This window comes from Odocoileus virginianus, chromosome 6 (assembly GCF_023699985.2).
Source record: "Odocoileus virginianus isolate 20LAN1187 ecotype Illinois chromosome 6, Ovbor_1.2, whole genome shotgun sequence".
Lineage (NCBI taxonomy): Eukaryota > Metazoa > Chordata > Mammalia > Artiodactyla > Cervidae > Odocoileus > Odocoileus virginianus.
This window is the reverse complement of record NC_069679.1, coordinates 2,260,541-2,276,616: the sequence shown is the minus strand read 5'-3', so window position 1 is coordinate 2,276,616 and position 16,076 is coordinate 2,260,541. Positions and strand designations below refer to the sequence as shown.

The following is a 16,076-nucleotide window of genomic DNA, read 5'->3' as shown; positions in this document are numbered from 1 at the left end:
AGCCACACAGCAAATTCCCGTTGGCTGTCTATTTTACACATGGTCATGTAAGTTCCATGTTACTCTCTCCATACACCTCACCCTCTCCTCCCCTCTCCTCTCCCCATGTCCATAGTCTGTCTCTAGGTCTGTTTCTCCATTGCTTCCCTGTAAATAAATTATTCAGTACCATTTTTCTAGATTCCATATATATGCATTAGAATACGCTATTTATCTTTCTCTTTCTGACTCACTTCACTGTGTGTAATCTAACCTCATTAGAAGTGACTCAAATGCATTCCTTTTTATGGCTGAGTAATTTTTCATTGTGTACATGTACTGCAGCTTCTTTATCCATTCATTTGTTGATGGACATCTAGGTTGCTTCCATGTTCTAGCTATTGTAAATAGTGCTGCAGTGAACGATGGGATACATGTGTCTTTTTCAATTTTGGTTTCTTTAAGGTATATGCCTAGGAGTGGGATTGCTGGGCCATATGGTGGTTTTAATTCCTAGTTTTTAAAGGAATCTCCATACCATCTTCCATAGTGGCTATATCAGTTTACATTCCTACCAGCAGTGCAAGAGTGTTCCCTTTTCTCCACACCCTCTCCAGCGTTTATTGTTTGTAGACTTTTTGATGATGGCCATTCTGACTGGTGTGAGGTGATATCTCATTGTAGTTTTGATTTGCATTTCTCTAATAGTGAGCGATGTTGAGCATCTTTTCACATTATTTTTCTTGATAGTGTTTATATCATGATTGTCTTCTACTCTACAAAATACAGATGATTGTTTTTTTGCCATGTAGTGAATGCATGGTAGAGTAGAGAAAAGCTATAATTTAGTTCATTACAGCCTTTTTTTCATGCCAAGAAACAAGGACTATTTCTTTAGTCCTTTAAACCTGCTAGAGGTAATCAGAAATGTGTTAGACTGGAAAGTGCCATATTGGAAAGATAAATAAATATGATAATTACTAAATTTCATTGATTCTAAAAAGCCTATTTTTGGTACTGAAACATCTCTATAATTTGGATACATCATATAATTGGTGTCTTTCATTTATAACTAACAGCATTTTTCCTTAATAGTACATAAAAGTATGTCTTACAGCTGATGTCTTATATTTCTTTAGTATATTTCTAAACAATCACTGAGTTTTAAGATCTTGAAATAAGAATCACATATAATTGATTTTGGCATTTCTCTAACAAATGATATGAAATCTTACTATTGTGTGTGTATCAGTAAAGAAGGATTTCTCTTAAACTCTTAACTTTAGACTTGAATCTTTGGGTTCTATTAATATAAAGTGTTTAAAAAATTTTTTGTATATTATTGTATGGCAGTATAGCCCCTGTTTTTTCTTCCATTGACTATATTAAACATTATTGGCATTTAATCACTTCTTTTATTGTTCCTTACTTCTTTTCATAGTTACAGTGTATCTTGCTGTTAGGGATTCTTAGATTGAATTTTCATTTCTCATTTGGAGATGGCTAGAATGTGTGCTTGGAAAAGGAAATGGCAACCCACTCCAGTGTTCTTGCCTGGAGAATCCCAGGGACGGCGGAGCCTGGTGGGCTGCCGTCTATGGGGTCGCACAGAGTTGGACACAACTGAAGCGATTTAGCAGCAGCAGCAGAGTGTGTGCTTGACTGATGAGGATAAACTGATTTAAGATAAGCTGATACACTGCTGCTAGTTTTCAGTTATCCATGCTAGGAGAATGGATAATTGTCATTTGTGAATGATCTTCCATCCCTTTATTAGTTATTTTATGGCTGGTACTGGTATGTAACAAAGTCAAACTGGTTTGTGTTTTAAAGTTTCATGTTTCCTCTTTAGAGCAGGTAATAATAAATACTGGAATGGCAAAAAAAAAAGGGGGGGTGCAATAGAATATGAGAATTGAAAAGCCTGAATAATACACAAACTGGATAATTGACCTCTGAACAATAAAAGAAAAAAATGGGCTGTGGATTCATACATTACTATTGAACATTGTTTAGATTGAGCATTGTTTAGATTTAACTTTTGTTCACCACTGATTGAATTAAAGTTTGAGATGAAATGCTCTGTATCTCATTTCTAAACTCTCAACCATTCAATCATCTCTCATTGTGAAGTCATGAAATTCAGACATAATAAAGCAATAATGAGAAGTTAAAAATCAGGGCTAGAAAAAAGTATATTTTAAACCTGTACTCTGCTAAAAGGGAGAAAAGCAATTATAAGAGTTTCAAGAATCAATAGAAATTGATATTTTATATCAAAGAAATCTTAAGACCTTGAGTTCTGCCCTCCCCATCATCATGGTACAAGTAAAAAGAAATCAATAGCCCTAGAAACATAAGCTGTTAAAGATTGACATCCAGCAATATTTTTGATATTTAAGGCATTGCTTAGTATTCTGATTCAGACAGTCTGTGTAATTAAGCATAAGAAATTGTTTTTAAATATAAAATTGTTTTTGATTTAGTCTCCATATCTTTTATATATTTCATTTTGAAAACAGAATAAATGTTATGTATGGGTTTAAAAATAATTCTTTGTATGGTTTCTATCTAGTTAACTAAGACATTTTAAAAGGTCCTTTCTCTTAAAAAGATAAGTAGTTCTTTATTAAAAGTTACTAATGAACTCTGTCAGACTCTATTAGGCCAATTTCCCATCTCCTGGATAATCTCTTAGCTCCTGAGGTAGAAGATGTCATCAAAAGATTCTGTAGCGGGTACTGAGTAGGGGAATTATCAGAACCAGAGAGGACAATAGCTATGTATGAGGCTTTGAAATTGAGCACGAGAAATTTGAACTTGAAGCTCAGTTTGGAGTGTTAAGGAAAGTGTTATATGACTGAAGTAGGAAGATTATGTGGATCTCTATAGGGTAAAATTCAATATAACAGAGACTCTCAGGGCCAAAGCATTAATAGTTTTTGTGTCCTCAAGTAGTTTTCTACTTTTCTCCCAATGGCGCACACACAGCTAACAGTGTTTACTTTAATGAAGATGTTTAAGGCATGCCCAGATTTTTGTGAAAACACGCTAACAATCTTGCATGAAAGTACACATTTTCTAAACACCATAGCTGCTCGTGGAGTACCATTTATTAATGGTTATTAACCATAACCAGATGCAGTTCATAGCTGGGTCTCAATAATACCTCTTCCTTCTTTCCCATTCAGAAAAGCAGACCTTGAATTCAAGTGAATAAAAAGTGGTATTAGGAGAACAACTTTGAATCGATTTTGATTCACCATGAGTTATTTACACACTCGTGTAGTACATTATTAACAAATCAGTTGACATGGTTACAGTGTGACTGCTGTATACCACTGTGTTGGGACACTGCTTAAGAACAATGCTATCTTGATTTTATTATAATTCAGCCATTGTGATGAATAATCCTGTACAAATTATTTTTCTTGATAGTGTTTGTATCATGGTTATTTTCTACTCTACAAAATATAGATGGTTGTTTTTAATCTGTAGTCAGTGGATGGTAAAGAGTAGAGAAAAGCTATAATTTAGTTCATTACAATTCTTTTTTCATGCCAAGAAGCAAACTTACCTTTACCTTTTTCAAGCATATTCATTAAAAAAAAAACCAAAACAGAAACCAAACTTTCCAAACCAAAGGACACAATATTTATGGGGAAAGACCACAGAACTGAGAGGAACAGAGCTGACCACAGGAAAGACCACAGAACTGAGAGATACTGGCTTTAAATATAGTAGAGTTAAAATATCTAGATGCTTTTACCTAGACAATAAGGAATCTAAGGACATGATTCCTTTGGTCTACTCCTGGAATATCACTTCCTGTCACTGTAGCTTTTCCTCAGCTCTGTTTCATGTCACTTCAGGGTTTAATCATATAATTTTAAAGGAAGGGCTTTAAAGATCATTTATAGATTTCCCTTATTCTTAATCTAGCAGTTTATTTATTATAACTCTCTGAATGGTCTTATTCATTCTTGGATTTTCAGTACCCGACATAAAAATTAGAAAGTATTCTATAAAGATTTATTAAGTTGGCTTAAAGAACTTAATGTGCCTTGATTAAGTCAGAATACTATGAATAAAGTCTGGTAATTCTTTTTTAAAAATTTTATTCTTATTTATTTGACTGCGTCAGGCCTTCATTGTGGCATGTAAACTCTTAGTTGTGGGACATGGGGCCTAGTTGCCCAACCAGGGGTTGAACCCAGGCCCCCTGCATTGGGAGCGAGGAGTCGTATCCACTGGACCACCAGGGAAGTCCCTAAGGTCTGATTAGTCTTAGTAATTTTAACACTTAAATGTCATCAGTGATTTTTTTTTTCTTAACCTTTTTTCTCTAACCAGATTTGCATCTGCTGGTGATGATGGAATTGTAGTTGTGTGGAATGCCCAGGTGTGTATTGATTCTATGTGGATTATGTAACAAAGACATGACTCTATAGTTGAGTATGCATTCATAAACATTACCTGGAGATAAGCCTGCATATCGGTAGACTGAGCTGAATTAATGTTTGAAAAGGGCTGCTTAGGATGAAAAAATGAGGACCAATGTTTCATAATAGAGTTTTTTATTTAAGATTTTTTCTGAGAAACAAATGCTAAATTATGGAAATAAATGTCTTAATTTTAATTAAGCAAAATTTAAGTTAGCAGCTATGTACTGATTCTGAAAATGAATCAGGTGTTGATTTTTGTGAGAGACAGGTGTTTCCAAATTGACAATTTTTTCTGAATTTTTCTAAATTGTTGACAGCATAGTATTCTTCCCATGTTTCACTTTAATAGTAATGTATTAAAAGGTTTATTATTATTATTATTTTTAATATTTAAGGCTTTACCAAATTTCTCTAGGTCCTCTCTTCCTAATCCTTGGATTCTCAAAGTATTCTGTTTTGAAGCATTTATCTACTCACCCTTGTTTGGACTGTTAACTAGTCTGACTCCATCAGATCCTCATTTTTCAATGGCTTTGCCTGTGATGGACACAGTTTAACATTACATTCATCTCATACATCATGAAATCCTGCAACCTTGGAGAGATTTGAAATTTATGTTATATTTACATTGCATTTTTGTATTTACTACTTGGGAAGTCAGTGAGAGACTGGTGGATGAAGACATTGGATGGGTGGGAATAGCTGTTGATGTTAATTAGAAATAGAGTCAGTGCTGACTTTATGAGTGGTTGATATATTACTGGGTATGTATGTCCAGTTGTTACTGTTACGTGGGCTTTTATTTTCTTCTGCAATGCTGTAAGATGGAGATAATAATATTTGGATAATGAAGACTCCCTATATTTTCCCTGCTAAGTTACTGATATTTTATACTTACATAATTATAACCTTAAAACCATATGGAAAGAGTATTCCTTAAAGTTTCCTACAACAATCTGCTATTTTCTATTAGAAAGTATTTTAAATTGTTTAAGCCTACTCTTTTAGTATCTGTTTAGATCCTGTTGCTTAAATTATAAAATCTAATTTCAAATGGAATGTATGTATTTTCTACCTGGTGGTTTTGCTTAATGTTGTCATTTAAAATTAAGTTATAAAATATAAAGTACTATTAACATTTTTATTGATATTTCAGACAGGAGAAAAACTTTTGGAATTCAGTGGACACACTCAAAAGATAACAGCTATTATTACATTGCCTTGTTTGGAAACTTGTGAAGAAAAAAATCAACTGATCTTGACGGCCTCTGCTGATAGAACAGTTATTATATCCTTAAATCTAGAACCAAGTGAAATAGCTGTGGTGATCCAAGGGACCAGTACATACATTATTAGTCTTTATTCTCTTGAGGCCTGTCTGTACATTCATGATTTAGCAAAAATGGTTTTGTTCTAGCCTTCATAAGACGCTTCTTATTAAAAGTATTAGATGTCTGAAAAGAATTAGACTGGAAGTAGCAAGTTAAGGCTTATTGTTGATGGAAACTCCATAACTAAAGCTGTTCTTCCCAGCTTTATATAAATTACAAAAGATGGAGGAAATGGAAGAATGTAAACTTAAAAATATTTATCATCTCAGTTTGCTTTTCAATTTAGAGAAACAAAGATGAGTTGAACTGGAGAATAATTCACATTTTCTTATATGCTCATTGTACCGCAAAAGAAACTTAATAGTCCCAACCCATAAGAACCTTCTGACAATCCAAGTCTGGCAGAAAAGTGAATTACCATGTGCTCAGTGTTTTATATATTTAGTATTTTAAAACAATGAAAAAATGTATATTACCTTCCCTCGTTATACTTTTAGTTGAAAATTTAAGATGTAACAGCCATAGTAATGTTTTATAAATTGCATGTATGTGCCAGGCATTGTTCTGTTTTGCATTTATTAACTCATTTAACCCTTATAATAAATATTTTTATTATTTTCATTTATAAATAAGAGAGGCACAGAGAGGTTAAGTAAATGGCCCAAGTTCATGCAGCCTGTATAGGGCCAAAGGCAGTAGTCTGACTGCAGAGTCAGAGCTCTGAATCACTCTGCGATACTGCTCTCATAAAATATTTTTCTTAAACAGCCTTTTTATATTTGTAGGAGGAATTTGATCTATGAAGGCTATAGCTGAGTGCTATAGATAATCTTTCATTGCTTTTTTTTTTAAGGTGTCATAGATTAGCTTTAAAAAGTCTGTGCTTATCTGAGAATTCTATTTAAATAACTTCAGGTGTTAGTGAAGTTGAGTTTTGGAGTAAGCCCAAAGGTGTAGGTGTTTCTTAGGCTTCTGTAGAACCAAGACATACTTTATGACACACTTTATTTACATAAGCTTGTCAGTTGAAGTGATTTTTAGACAGATTGCCAGTAGGTGGTAGAAATTCACAAAAAGATTTAGGTGGAGATAAAATGACATATTGTGGTGATTACAGTGTTGCATAATCAGGGGCATAAAATGCACTTAGTATGTTTAGGTTACAGTGATGTGCTACCATTGTTCTGTTGAGGCATGGACTAAAACTCTTTTGTTTGTTTTCAGTATCAGGATAATCTCTGCAAAAATAGAATATAAAATTCTTTTTATTAGACTGCTCCTAAGGTACTAGAATACTATTTAGAGATAATTGTTAAAGTTACTATTACAGTACAGACATGGGTAGCTGGGACAGTATCAGTCTAAACTTCCACTGTGAGTGCTAGAATAATTTCCTTTGCTGAATGACTTTTCTTGTTAAAAATAATTTCAGGTTGCTTTGTTAGTACTTCCATTTATTCAAATGGATTTTAAATTTACATGCTTGGGTATTTGTTATTAAATAACTTCATTAATAAAATGCTGAGGGTGGATTTTTTTCTTTGGTCAAATTTTAATTTTATGAGTCCATATTTGTGTGTGTATATATATTTATATGTAAATGTGTTCTCATATAAAATGTATATCTTACCATAGGAAATGGTACGAAAAATTTGAAAATCATTATGCTCCTTAAGTCAGACTAATCTTGGACCTTTTATGAGAGGTCTTGAAATTATTTTAAATATGGATATAGGTATTTGGTTACTGTCTTCTTTGAATTAAGATAACTAGTAAAATCATGCCAGGCACATTGAGGGAGCTTTCAGTTAATGTTAATTAATGGATGTGATAGTTTTTAGTATAAATATTTTATGTTCAGTGTTTATTAGATTATGATAGACTGTTTTGGAGAGTAAAAGTTAAATTTTTTATAGTGTAATATTTAATGCTTTATAAAGATTTTATATTCAGACCATTCATTCTGTTGGTATTTTCAAATGGTTTTGTAGTAAAATTTACATCAAAACTTATTTTAGATTATAAGCTTGCTATGCTAAGTTGATTTTTGTAGTAGTATAAACACAAAATACTTTATGCTTTATATATTTTCTACATAAAATGTGCAATATTTGTATTAATAATTATAAAAGTTATCTCATAATTAAGTTTTTGAAATTTTGCTTAGAAATTATTTCTTAACATAAATTTAGGAATGGGATTGTGATACTGGTAGACAAGTTCAGAAAGTGTCATGCTTCCAGTCTACTGTAAAGGTAAAATCTTAATCAGATACTTTATGGTAATAATCTTTTTATTTCAGAAAAAGTTATCTAATGATTTAGATGAAATTATCTTTGTAGGTTTTAAAAATTATTTCTTCTACTCATACCTACAGTCATTTGATTCTTCTAAGTCTAGATTTTGGGGGAGTATGTATATTAAATGCTAGAATGTTTGAATTTTAAATTAGAGCAAGAGGTGAATCTCTATAGTAAGATAAGGAAAAAGGTAGTACCTAGTATGTTTCTAGTAGGTAATTCTAGGAAGGGATACTACTTTCCAAGTGATATGGCAGTAGCTAGTCTTTTTGTTTTTCTCTGTTTTAACTTTAAAATTGAAACATGGAGCTATTTGTGCCTCACTGTCTGTTTTCTGTAAAATCATAATTTAACAGTCATTACTTAGTTCCAGAACAAAATCTTTTGTGGCTACTCTTAGGTTCATTTTATAAACATACTAATTGGGGCTTATTATTGGTAGAAACTCTGCTACATGTTGGAGAAACAAACTTGGATAAGACTTGGCTACTTTCATTCCTATAGAAGAAACTACCTTAAATGTTCTCAGGAAGTGCCATGGTTTTTCAATAATTTCAGCATGCTTGGGGAAAGATACTAGTAAAATGAAGTAGTGTTTCCTCATTTACTTTGAAGATTACTGATCTCTTGAAGGGAAAGGGTATCAACTTGTGGACATATTTTAAAACCACTTAATGCTTGAATTTCTAAACTGATAAAATATTTTGCATGAATTTTGCAGTGTTTAGCTGTTCTTCAGAGACTAGACGTTTGGCTCTCTGGTGGGAATGACCTGTGTGTGTGGAACCGAAAATTAGATCTTCTGTGTAAGACAAGTCACCTTTCTGATACAGGTAAAAACAAATCAAGGTACTTGTGAACCATGATAGACTCTAAAATAAAGACACAGTGAATCTTCAAAGAGACTTTCCATGAATACAATAGGAATATAGGAGCTTTTCTTTTTAATTCTGAATATAAGATGTAGCCGTATTTTCCAATTCAGGTGAAGGGTTGTGTAAAATATATTTCCATTTCAAATTGGAAGGAGAAGTTTCCCCTTCTTTTGGCTTCTTCACCCCTTCTAACAGAATTTCTCAAAACTGAACAAGAAAAACCTTTTCTTATATGTTCCTGGACCATGTCCTAAACTGAGTTTGATGAGCCTGTTGACACCTGGCAGCAGATCTTTATGACTTTACAAAAATATTTTCTTCATTTGTAGGGTCATCAGACTTTGCATAGAGTCCTAAGGATGCCCTCATTTTACAGTTGGTTTTACTAAGGAAATGTCATTCATGTGCAAATGTAAAAACCAAATTCTGTTTTCTCAGAAAAAAATCAGTTTTGACTTAAATCGGTATCAAGGAACTTAAAGAATAAAAATTTACTCAGAGTAAAAATATTTAAGTGTAAATGAGTAAATTTAAATGACAGTAACCTTAAAATCATGTGACCCACTATTAACTATTTTTGTTTCTAAAAGTAATGAAATGAACCCATGGTCATCCTAGAAAGAATACAGGCATACTTTGTTTTATCGCACTTTACTTTATTTGGCTTTGCAGATGATGCGTTTTTTACAGATTGTTTGTGGCAGCTCTGCATCATGCAAGTCTTTTGGCACCATTTTTCCAGCAGCATTTGTTCACTTTGTGTTTCTGTCATATTGTGGTAATTCTTGTAATATTTCACAACCTCCAACAGCAAAAAGAATGACTGCCTAAAGGCTCAGCTAATGGTTAATATTTTTCTAGCAATAAAGTGTTTTACAATTAAGGTACATACATTGTCTTTTAGACATAATACTATTACACATTTAATAGATGACAGTATAATGTTAACAACTATTATCAGTTCAGTTCAGTCACTCAGTCATGTCTGACTCTTTGCGACCCCATGCACTGCAGCATGCTGGGCTTCCCTGTCCATCACCAACTTCTGGAGCCTGCTCAAACTCATGTCCATTGAGTCAGTGATGCCATCTAACCATCTCATCCTCTGTCATCCCCTTTTCTTCCTGCCTTCAATCTTTCCCAGCATCAGGGTCTTTTCCAATGAGTCAGTTCTTCACATCAGGTGGCCAACGTATTGGAATTTCAACTTTAGCATCAGTCCTTCCAATGAATAGTCAGGACTGATTTCCTTTAGGATGGACTGGTTTGATCTCCTTGCAGTCCACGTGACTCTCAACAGTCTTCTCTGACACCACGTTTCAAAAGCATCAGTTCTTTGGTGCTCAGCCTTCTTTATAGTCCAACTCTCACATCCATACATGACTACTGGAAAAACCATAGTTTTGGCTAGATGAATCTTTGTCAGAAAAGTAATGTCTCTGCTTTTTAATATGCTGTCTAGGTTGGTCACAGCTTTTCTTCCACGGGGCAAGTGTCTTTTAATTTCATGGCTACAGTCACCGTCTGCAGAGATTTTGGAGCCCAAGAAAATAAAGTCTGTCACTGTTTCCATTGTTTCCCCATCTATTTGCCACGAAGTGATGGGACCGGATGCCATGATCTTAGTTTTTTGAATGTTGAGTTTTAAGCCAGCTTTTCCACTACTATTATATGTACTGGGAAATTAAAAAATTTGTGTGACTTGCTTTACTGTGATAATTCCTTTGTTTTGGTCAGGAACCAAACCCAAAATACCTCCAAGGTATGCCTGTGTTATTAAAGCATATTATTGTTGTCTTAGAGTAGTAGGAGCCCTGTGAGTTGAATATACACTTCTTTATTGGCTTATCGCCACATGGGTATTACAAAATACTGGAAAAATAATACAGCGTCTTAATAAAGCTAAACCCCTGCCTTACCAGGATCATAGTCTAACTCCTCAGCTCACCAGTCGATCACCCGTATCTTGTTTGTGGCGGTAAAGACCTCGCCTGCCAGTGCAGCAGGCGTGAGAGTGGGGGCTCCATCCCTGGGTCAGGAGGACCCCCTGGGGGAGGGCATGGCAACCCAACCCAGTGTTCTTGCCTGGGGAATCCCATGGACAGAAGGGCCAGGCAGGCTGCAGTCCATAGGGTTGCAAAGAGCCAGACACGGCTGAAGTGACTTAGCATGCACACACACTTGTTGTGAAATACTGAAATCAGGGCTAAAAAGGACCTTTTGCATGTTAATGGAAATAATCACCTGTTATTGCACTTCCCCTTCCCTTTGCAAATTAACTTTGAGTACTGTACTGTAGGTAGTCACAGTATTGCCCTGTTCATTAGTAAGAGATAGCAGAAACCTTTGAGAAAATCAGTTAGAAAGCTTTTAAAAGACCTTAAGTTGCCATTGGTGAGCTTTCCGTGACTTGGATTTTCCAAATTACCAGATGCCAAGTAGTTAGCAGTACTATTAGATCTTTATTTTATGAAACTCCTTTCACTAAGCCTTGCTTGATTTGTGGACTGGCAGGGCTTTTTAGGGGCAGTTATGTATTTGGAAATAAGCAAAAATAATCTTAGTATGATAAAATGGAAGGAGCCTTGGACTAGAAAACAGGACATCCATGCCCTGTCCAACAATATGTTCTGTGATTCTGTGTATTAAGTTGCTCCTTCTGGATTATTGAGCTTATAGTAAGTTTATTTCATAAGTAATCAACATTTTTTAACAAGCTGTTTTCTGCATCTGGAAGTCTCTGCTGTTCTCCCTTCCCCTGCTCTCCTGTCTCTTCTGCTACTTTATCCTGTACACTACTGCTTCCGCTTCTCCTCCTCTACCATCTACGCCCTGTCCTTGAGAAATGGAAAAATATAAAACATACTGGTAAGACCTATGTGGAGGAAAGATGTTGGCCAGAAATACTCCCCAAGTGGGGAGGCAAAGCAGACGAGAATATTTTCCCAATTGGCATATGTGTTATGAATTACTATATAAAAATTACATATGTTTTATAAGGGAAAAGTTAACATTAGTAAACAAGTTTTGTGCCAACACATATGGTAATTCTAAATCTAACACGTGAATTCTTTAATTTTTGCTGACAAAAGTGATCATTATAACATATGTTACAGAAGTTGTGGTTATCCTAAAATCAATTCATGATTTAGCTATAAAAAATGTACTTAGCACTGTATGCTTAATAAGTGAAATGTGATGGAATGTTGAATCTGATTATTCTAGTAATACAAGGAATTTTGTAAATGTACTGGTTGATTATAAACATACTATTTGAAGGCCACTTTCTTAGCTGTTTACTGTTGGCTCATTTATTTGCTGCCAGGGAGTTCACCCAGTCTTCTTAAATTTACATTGAGGAAAAATGCCAATTTTGTATTCCATTTGAGCTAGCCATCTTGTAAGTGGCGATGATGATTATCTTAAGGGGTCCCTGGTAAATAAGTTCACCACAATAGTACAAATATTCAAAGAGCATTTTCTACCCTTCATAAATCAATAAAGACTTCGAGAGATCTTACTGACTTCACAAAGTCACTTTCACATGCAAGTGTGATATAGCGAATTGTGTGAGCTTTATTGTTACCATCCCCTTTGAAGAAATGACTAATATAAATCTGAAAATGTTTTTGATCTAATCCTTTAAGAAGATAGTTTAACTTTTGTTTTATATGTTTTTGAAGGGATCAGTGCTTTGATTGAAATACCTAAGAACTGTGTTGTGGCAGCAGTTGGCAAAGAACTGAGTGAGTATGATTTTTTCCCCCTTTATTTCTTCTTTTTTAAAATTTTAAACTAGCCTTGTGTAAACATTTCGGAAAGACTAATTCAGTTTTTTATTTAAAGGACATCTTTCCCTGCCCCAGTCTTGGCCTCCTGGGGTTATTGAAGTGATATGGAACCTGAGACATTTTCAAGATGTTAGGTCGGTTCTTGCACCATACTTGGTCTAGCATAGGCAAGTGGGCAAGCTAACCCTACTCCTCTGATGCTGGGGAGGGCCATTTACATCCCACAGTCCTCTGCTGATGACCCACACTCACTCACTCAGCAAAAACTTCAGCTACATAAAACAACTACCAGCATTCTAAAAACTTAAAACAAGCTGGGTTTGGAAGAGGGTTATGAGAGTTCAGTAAGACAGGAGCTGTGGAGTTTTTGCCTGAGGAAACCAGAGTAGGACCCATTTTATTGGAAGGTGGAGTTTATACCATTTCCCTCAGATTAGTGGGATGGCAGAAGGAGGGAGAACAAGAGGAATGTTGTGAATGTACTAACTGATTATAAAAATGCCATTTGAAGGCCAGTCTCTTAACTGTTGACTATTGGCTCACTCATTTACTGCCAGGAGTCTGCAGTTTAAAAAAAGAAAAGACAAGCCTATTATGCTCATTACCTTATGGATAAAAATCGTGTGCTGAGAAGTGATGGAGTTGCTTTTTAAAACCTGCTTTTTTCTTGAGGAATTTGTTTAATGAAGCCCCGAGGGCATTTGATATTACTTGTGCTGCTACTTCTAGAGACCAGTCTCGAGATTGACTGTGATCATCAGTTTGCGTGTTTGCAAATGCCAGTGAGAAATGAGCCTATCTGCAGGCTCTTCTGCTTTGCAGTCAAGTTTTTCTTTCTTCAACTGAACTTTCCCTGTATAGTCATGTCTGAGAAGTAATTTTCTAGATCCAATGCTTATGCTTTCTTTTCATAAAGCGGCTTCTAAAGATAAAATGTAGTGTTTTTTTCTTTTTTTCTTCCTTGCAGAAATTCAGTTTTCCCATGTTCTTTATTGTGCTGGAAAGATGTTTCGCTTTTCCCTGCTGTTTTCTTCTTGTTGCTAATCAATTGCTTGTGTTTTGCTGGTTTTACTCTAATTCGGTGGTTTTCAAAATGTAGTGTGCATGAGGATGACCTGAAGGACTTGTTAAGAACACAAAATACTGGGCCTTACTCCCAGAGTTTCTAGTTCACTAGCTCTGGAGTGGGGCCTGAGCGTCTGCATTCTAACACGTACTGGGAGTGCTAAGGTGATTGGTCTGGGGCCATTCTTTGAGGGCGGCTGCTCTAAATATTTTGATCCACTTCTTTCCATCTCACTAGTGTTGCTCTGTTCAGGTACTCATCTCTTTTGCCTGGTTGGTCTGTTATGATAGTCTCCTGACTTATTTTCGTTCCTCTACTTTATTTATTTTTTTGAATGTGTACTTAACAATGCTCAAACTATATTTTAGCCATTGCTGTTGTCTGGAGAACACATTGAAAGTATAAATATTTACGAAAGATTATTGTATTCAGATAATGATGAAGTATTAGTAAGATGTCTAAATATATGTAATGTGGCGTGTCCAAAGGGCTTCCCAGGTGGCTCAGTGGTAAAGAGTCTGCCTGCCAGTGCATGACACGCAGGAGGCCCAGGCTGGATCCCTGGGTCAGGAAGATCCCCTATAGAAGAAAATGACAGTCCACTCCAGTATACCTGCCCGGAGAACCCCGTAGACAGAGGAGCCCGGCAAGCCACAGCCCACAGGGTCACAAAAGAGTCAGACATGATTGAGCATGCATGCCCAGAGTGTCCAAAAATAATCATCCCATGACAGAGTTAGTAGCAAGTAAAAGAAAATCTCTTTTAAGTATATGCATATTCAGCATGCCTGCATGCTTAGTCGTGTCTGACACTTCACAAACCCCTGGACTGTAGCCTGCCAGGCTCCTCCATCCATGGTCCATAAGGGCTCTCCAGGCAAGAATACTGGAGTAGGTTGCCACTTCCCTTTTCAGGGGATTTTCTTGACCCAGAGATTGAACCTGTACCTCCTGTGTCTCCTGCATTGCAGGTGGATTCCCCATCTGCTGAGCCCTCAGGGAAGCCCTTACATTTCTAATTTATGTGACTGTTTGCGTATATTTAAGATACTTGCAAATTGTTGCACAAATATTGTGACTGTTTGAATCCATATCAAAATTTGGATACCAGTGAAATTAATCCACCATGATATAGCCTGCTTGGTTGGCTGGTTAGGTATGGCCGTTCCCTTTTCTGTTTTAGTGCTTCTCAAAGCTTTCTCCTCTAGTTCAGTGCTTTTGGATACATTCTCTATCAGATGATAGAGGGATCCATCTAATGCAGGCTTCAGAGCGTCAGTGGCTTCCTGTTGCCTACATCAGTTATTTCTGGACTCTCAAGTTTCTGACTAGTACCAAAGTCAGACTTGTGGAGATCAACATAGAGTTGCCAATTTTTGTTTTGTTTAGTGAAAACATTGAAAACCCCAAACTGGAAACAAAATAAGCTACCGTTTACCACCCTCATTTTGAAAAAATAACTTTTTAACAACAAAATATGAAGAAGATGACCTCAGGAAAAAAGTATAGGGCTTTAAATTGAATACATTTAGATTTGTTAAAAAAACAAACAAACTTATGTAGCCTTATTTTTTCTCACATTTTTGCTCCAGATAAAACAAATCTTTGCCCTAGGGATGAATGTAAGGTCACCAGTTGCCTACAAGATGAAGTCCAGGCCTTTCAGCATATCAAATCATGCCTTCCATGATCTCCCCCTGCTTCCCTCGAGTCTTGTCTCAGTGCTGCTAATCCTCATTTCCCTGAGCCCCCAGCCCGAGCTGGTTCTCTCCTCTGTGCCGTCCTTTCTCTTGTCACCCGTATTGGACTTGACTACATAATTCATTGTCCTCTTTAATCTGGCTCATTACTACTTACTCTTTAAGAGCGCAGCTCTAGTATTTCTTTTTTCAAGGATGAAGTCTTGCTTTCCTTATATCTCCCCTCCCAGAGGTTTTACCTGTGTATTCTCATAATCTCATGTCTGTCATTTAACTTACTTCTCTAAAAACTTATGTTTGCTTTTTGGTCTCTCTTTGTCGCGCCCCTTCAGAATATTAGTGCCGTGGTGACTGAAACTTTCTTAATCTTTCTCCTAACAAATAAAGAGATTTTTATTGAATGAATTAGTGAATTCATTCAAATAGTAATAAAAATAACATTGATGCCTCAGCAGAAATTAGAATATCATCTTAAAAAGGGAAGAAATTAAAGTTGGTTTTGTTCAAAATAATTTATAAAAAATACAAATATTCTTAAAAATGAGGATTTCCATTTTACTTAGCCTTAAAATAGGGCTTCCCTGGTGGT

General features: G+C 35.5%; 1 protein-coding gene across 1 annotated transcript in view; it reads left to right on the top strand.

Annotated features, from left to right (window-relative positions):
- Positions 1-16,076, top strand: part of WDR41 (WD repeat domain 41) — a 43,827-nt gene that overhangs the window by 13,499 nt on the left and 14,252 nt on the right. The window contains exons 3-7 of the mRNA XM_020902685.2: positions 4,333-4,381; positions 5,581-5,712; positions 7,948-8,010; positions 8,777-8,888; positions 12,614-12,676. Of these exons, the coding sequence (XP_020758344.1) occupies positions 4,333-4,381; positions 5,581-5,712; positions 7,948-8,010; positions 8,777-8,888; positions 12,614-12,676 (419 nt within the window). The remainder of the gene's footprint in view (positions 1-4,332; positions 4,382-5,580; positions 5,713-7,947; positions 8,011-8,776; positions 8,889-12,613; positions 12,677-16,076) is intronic.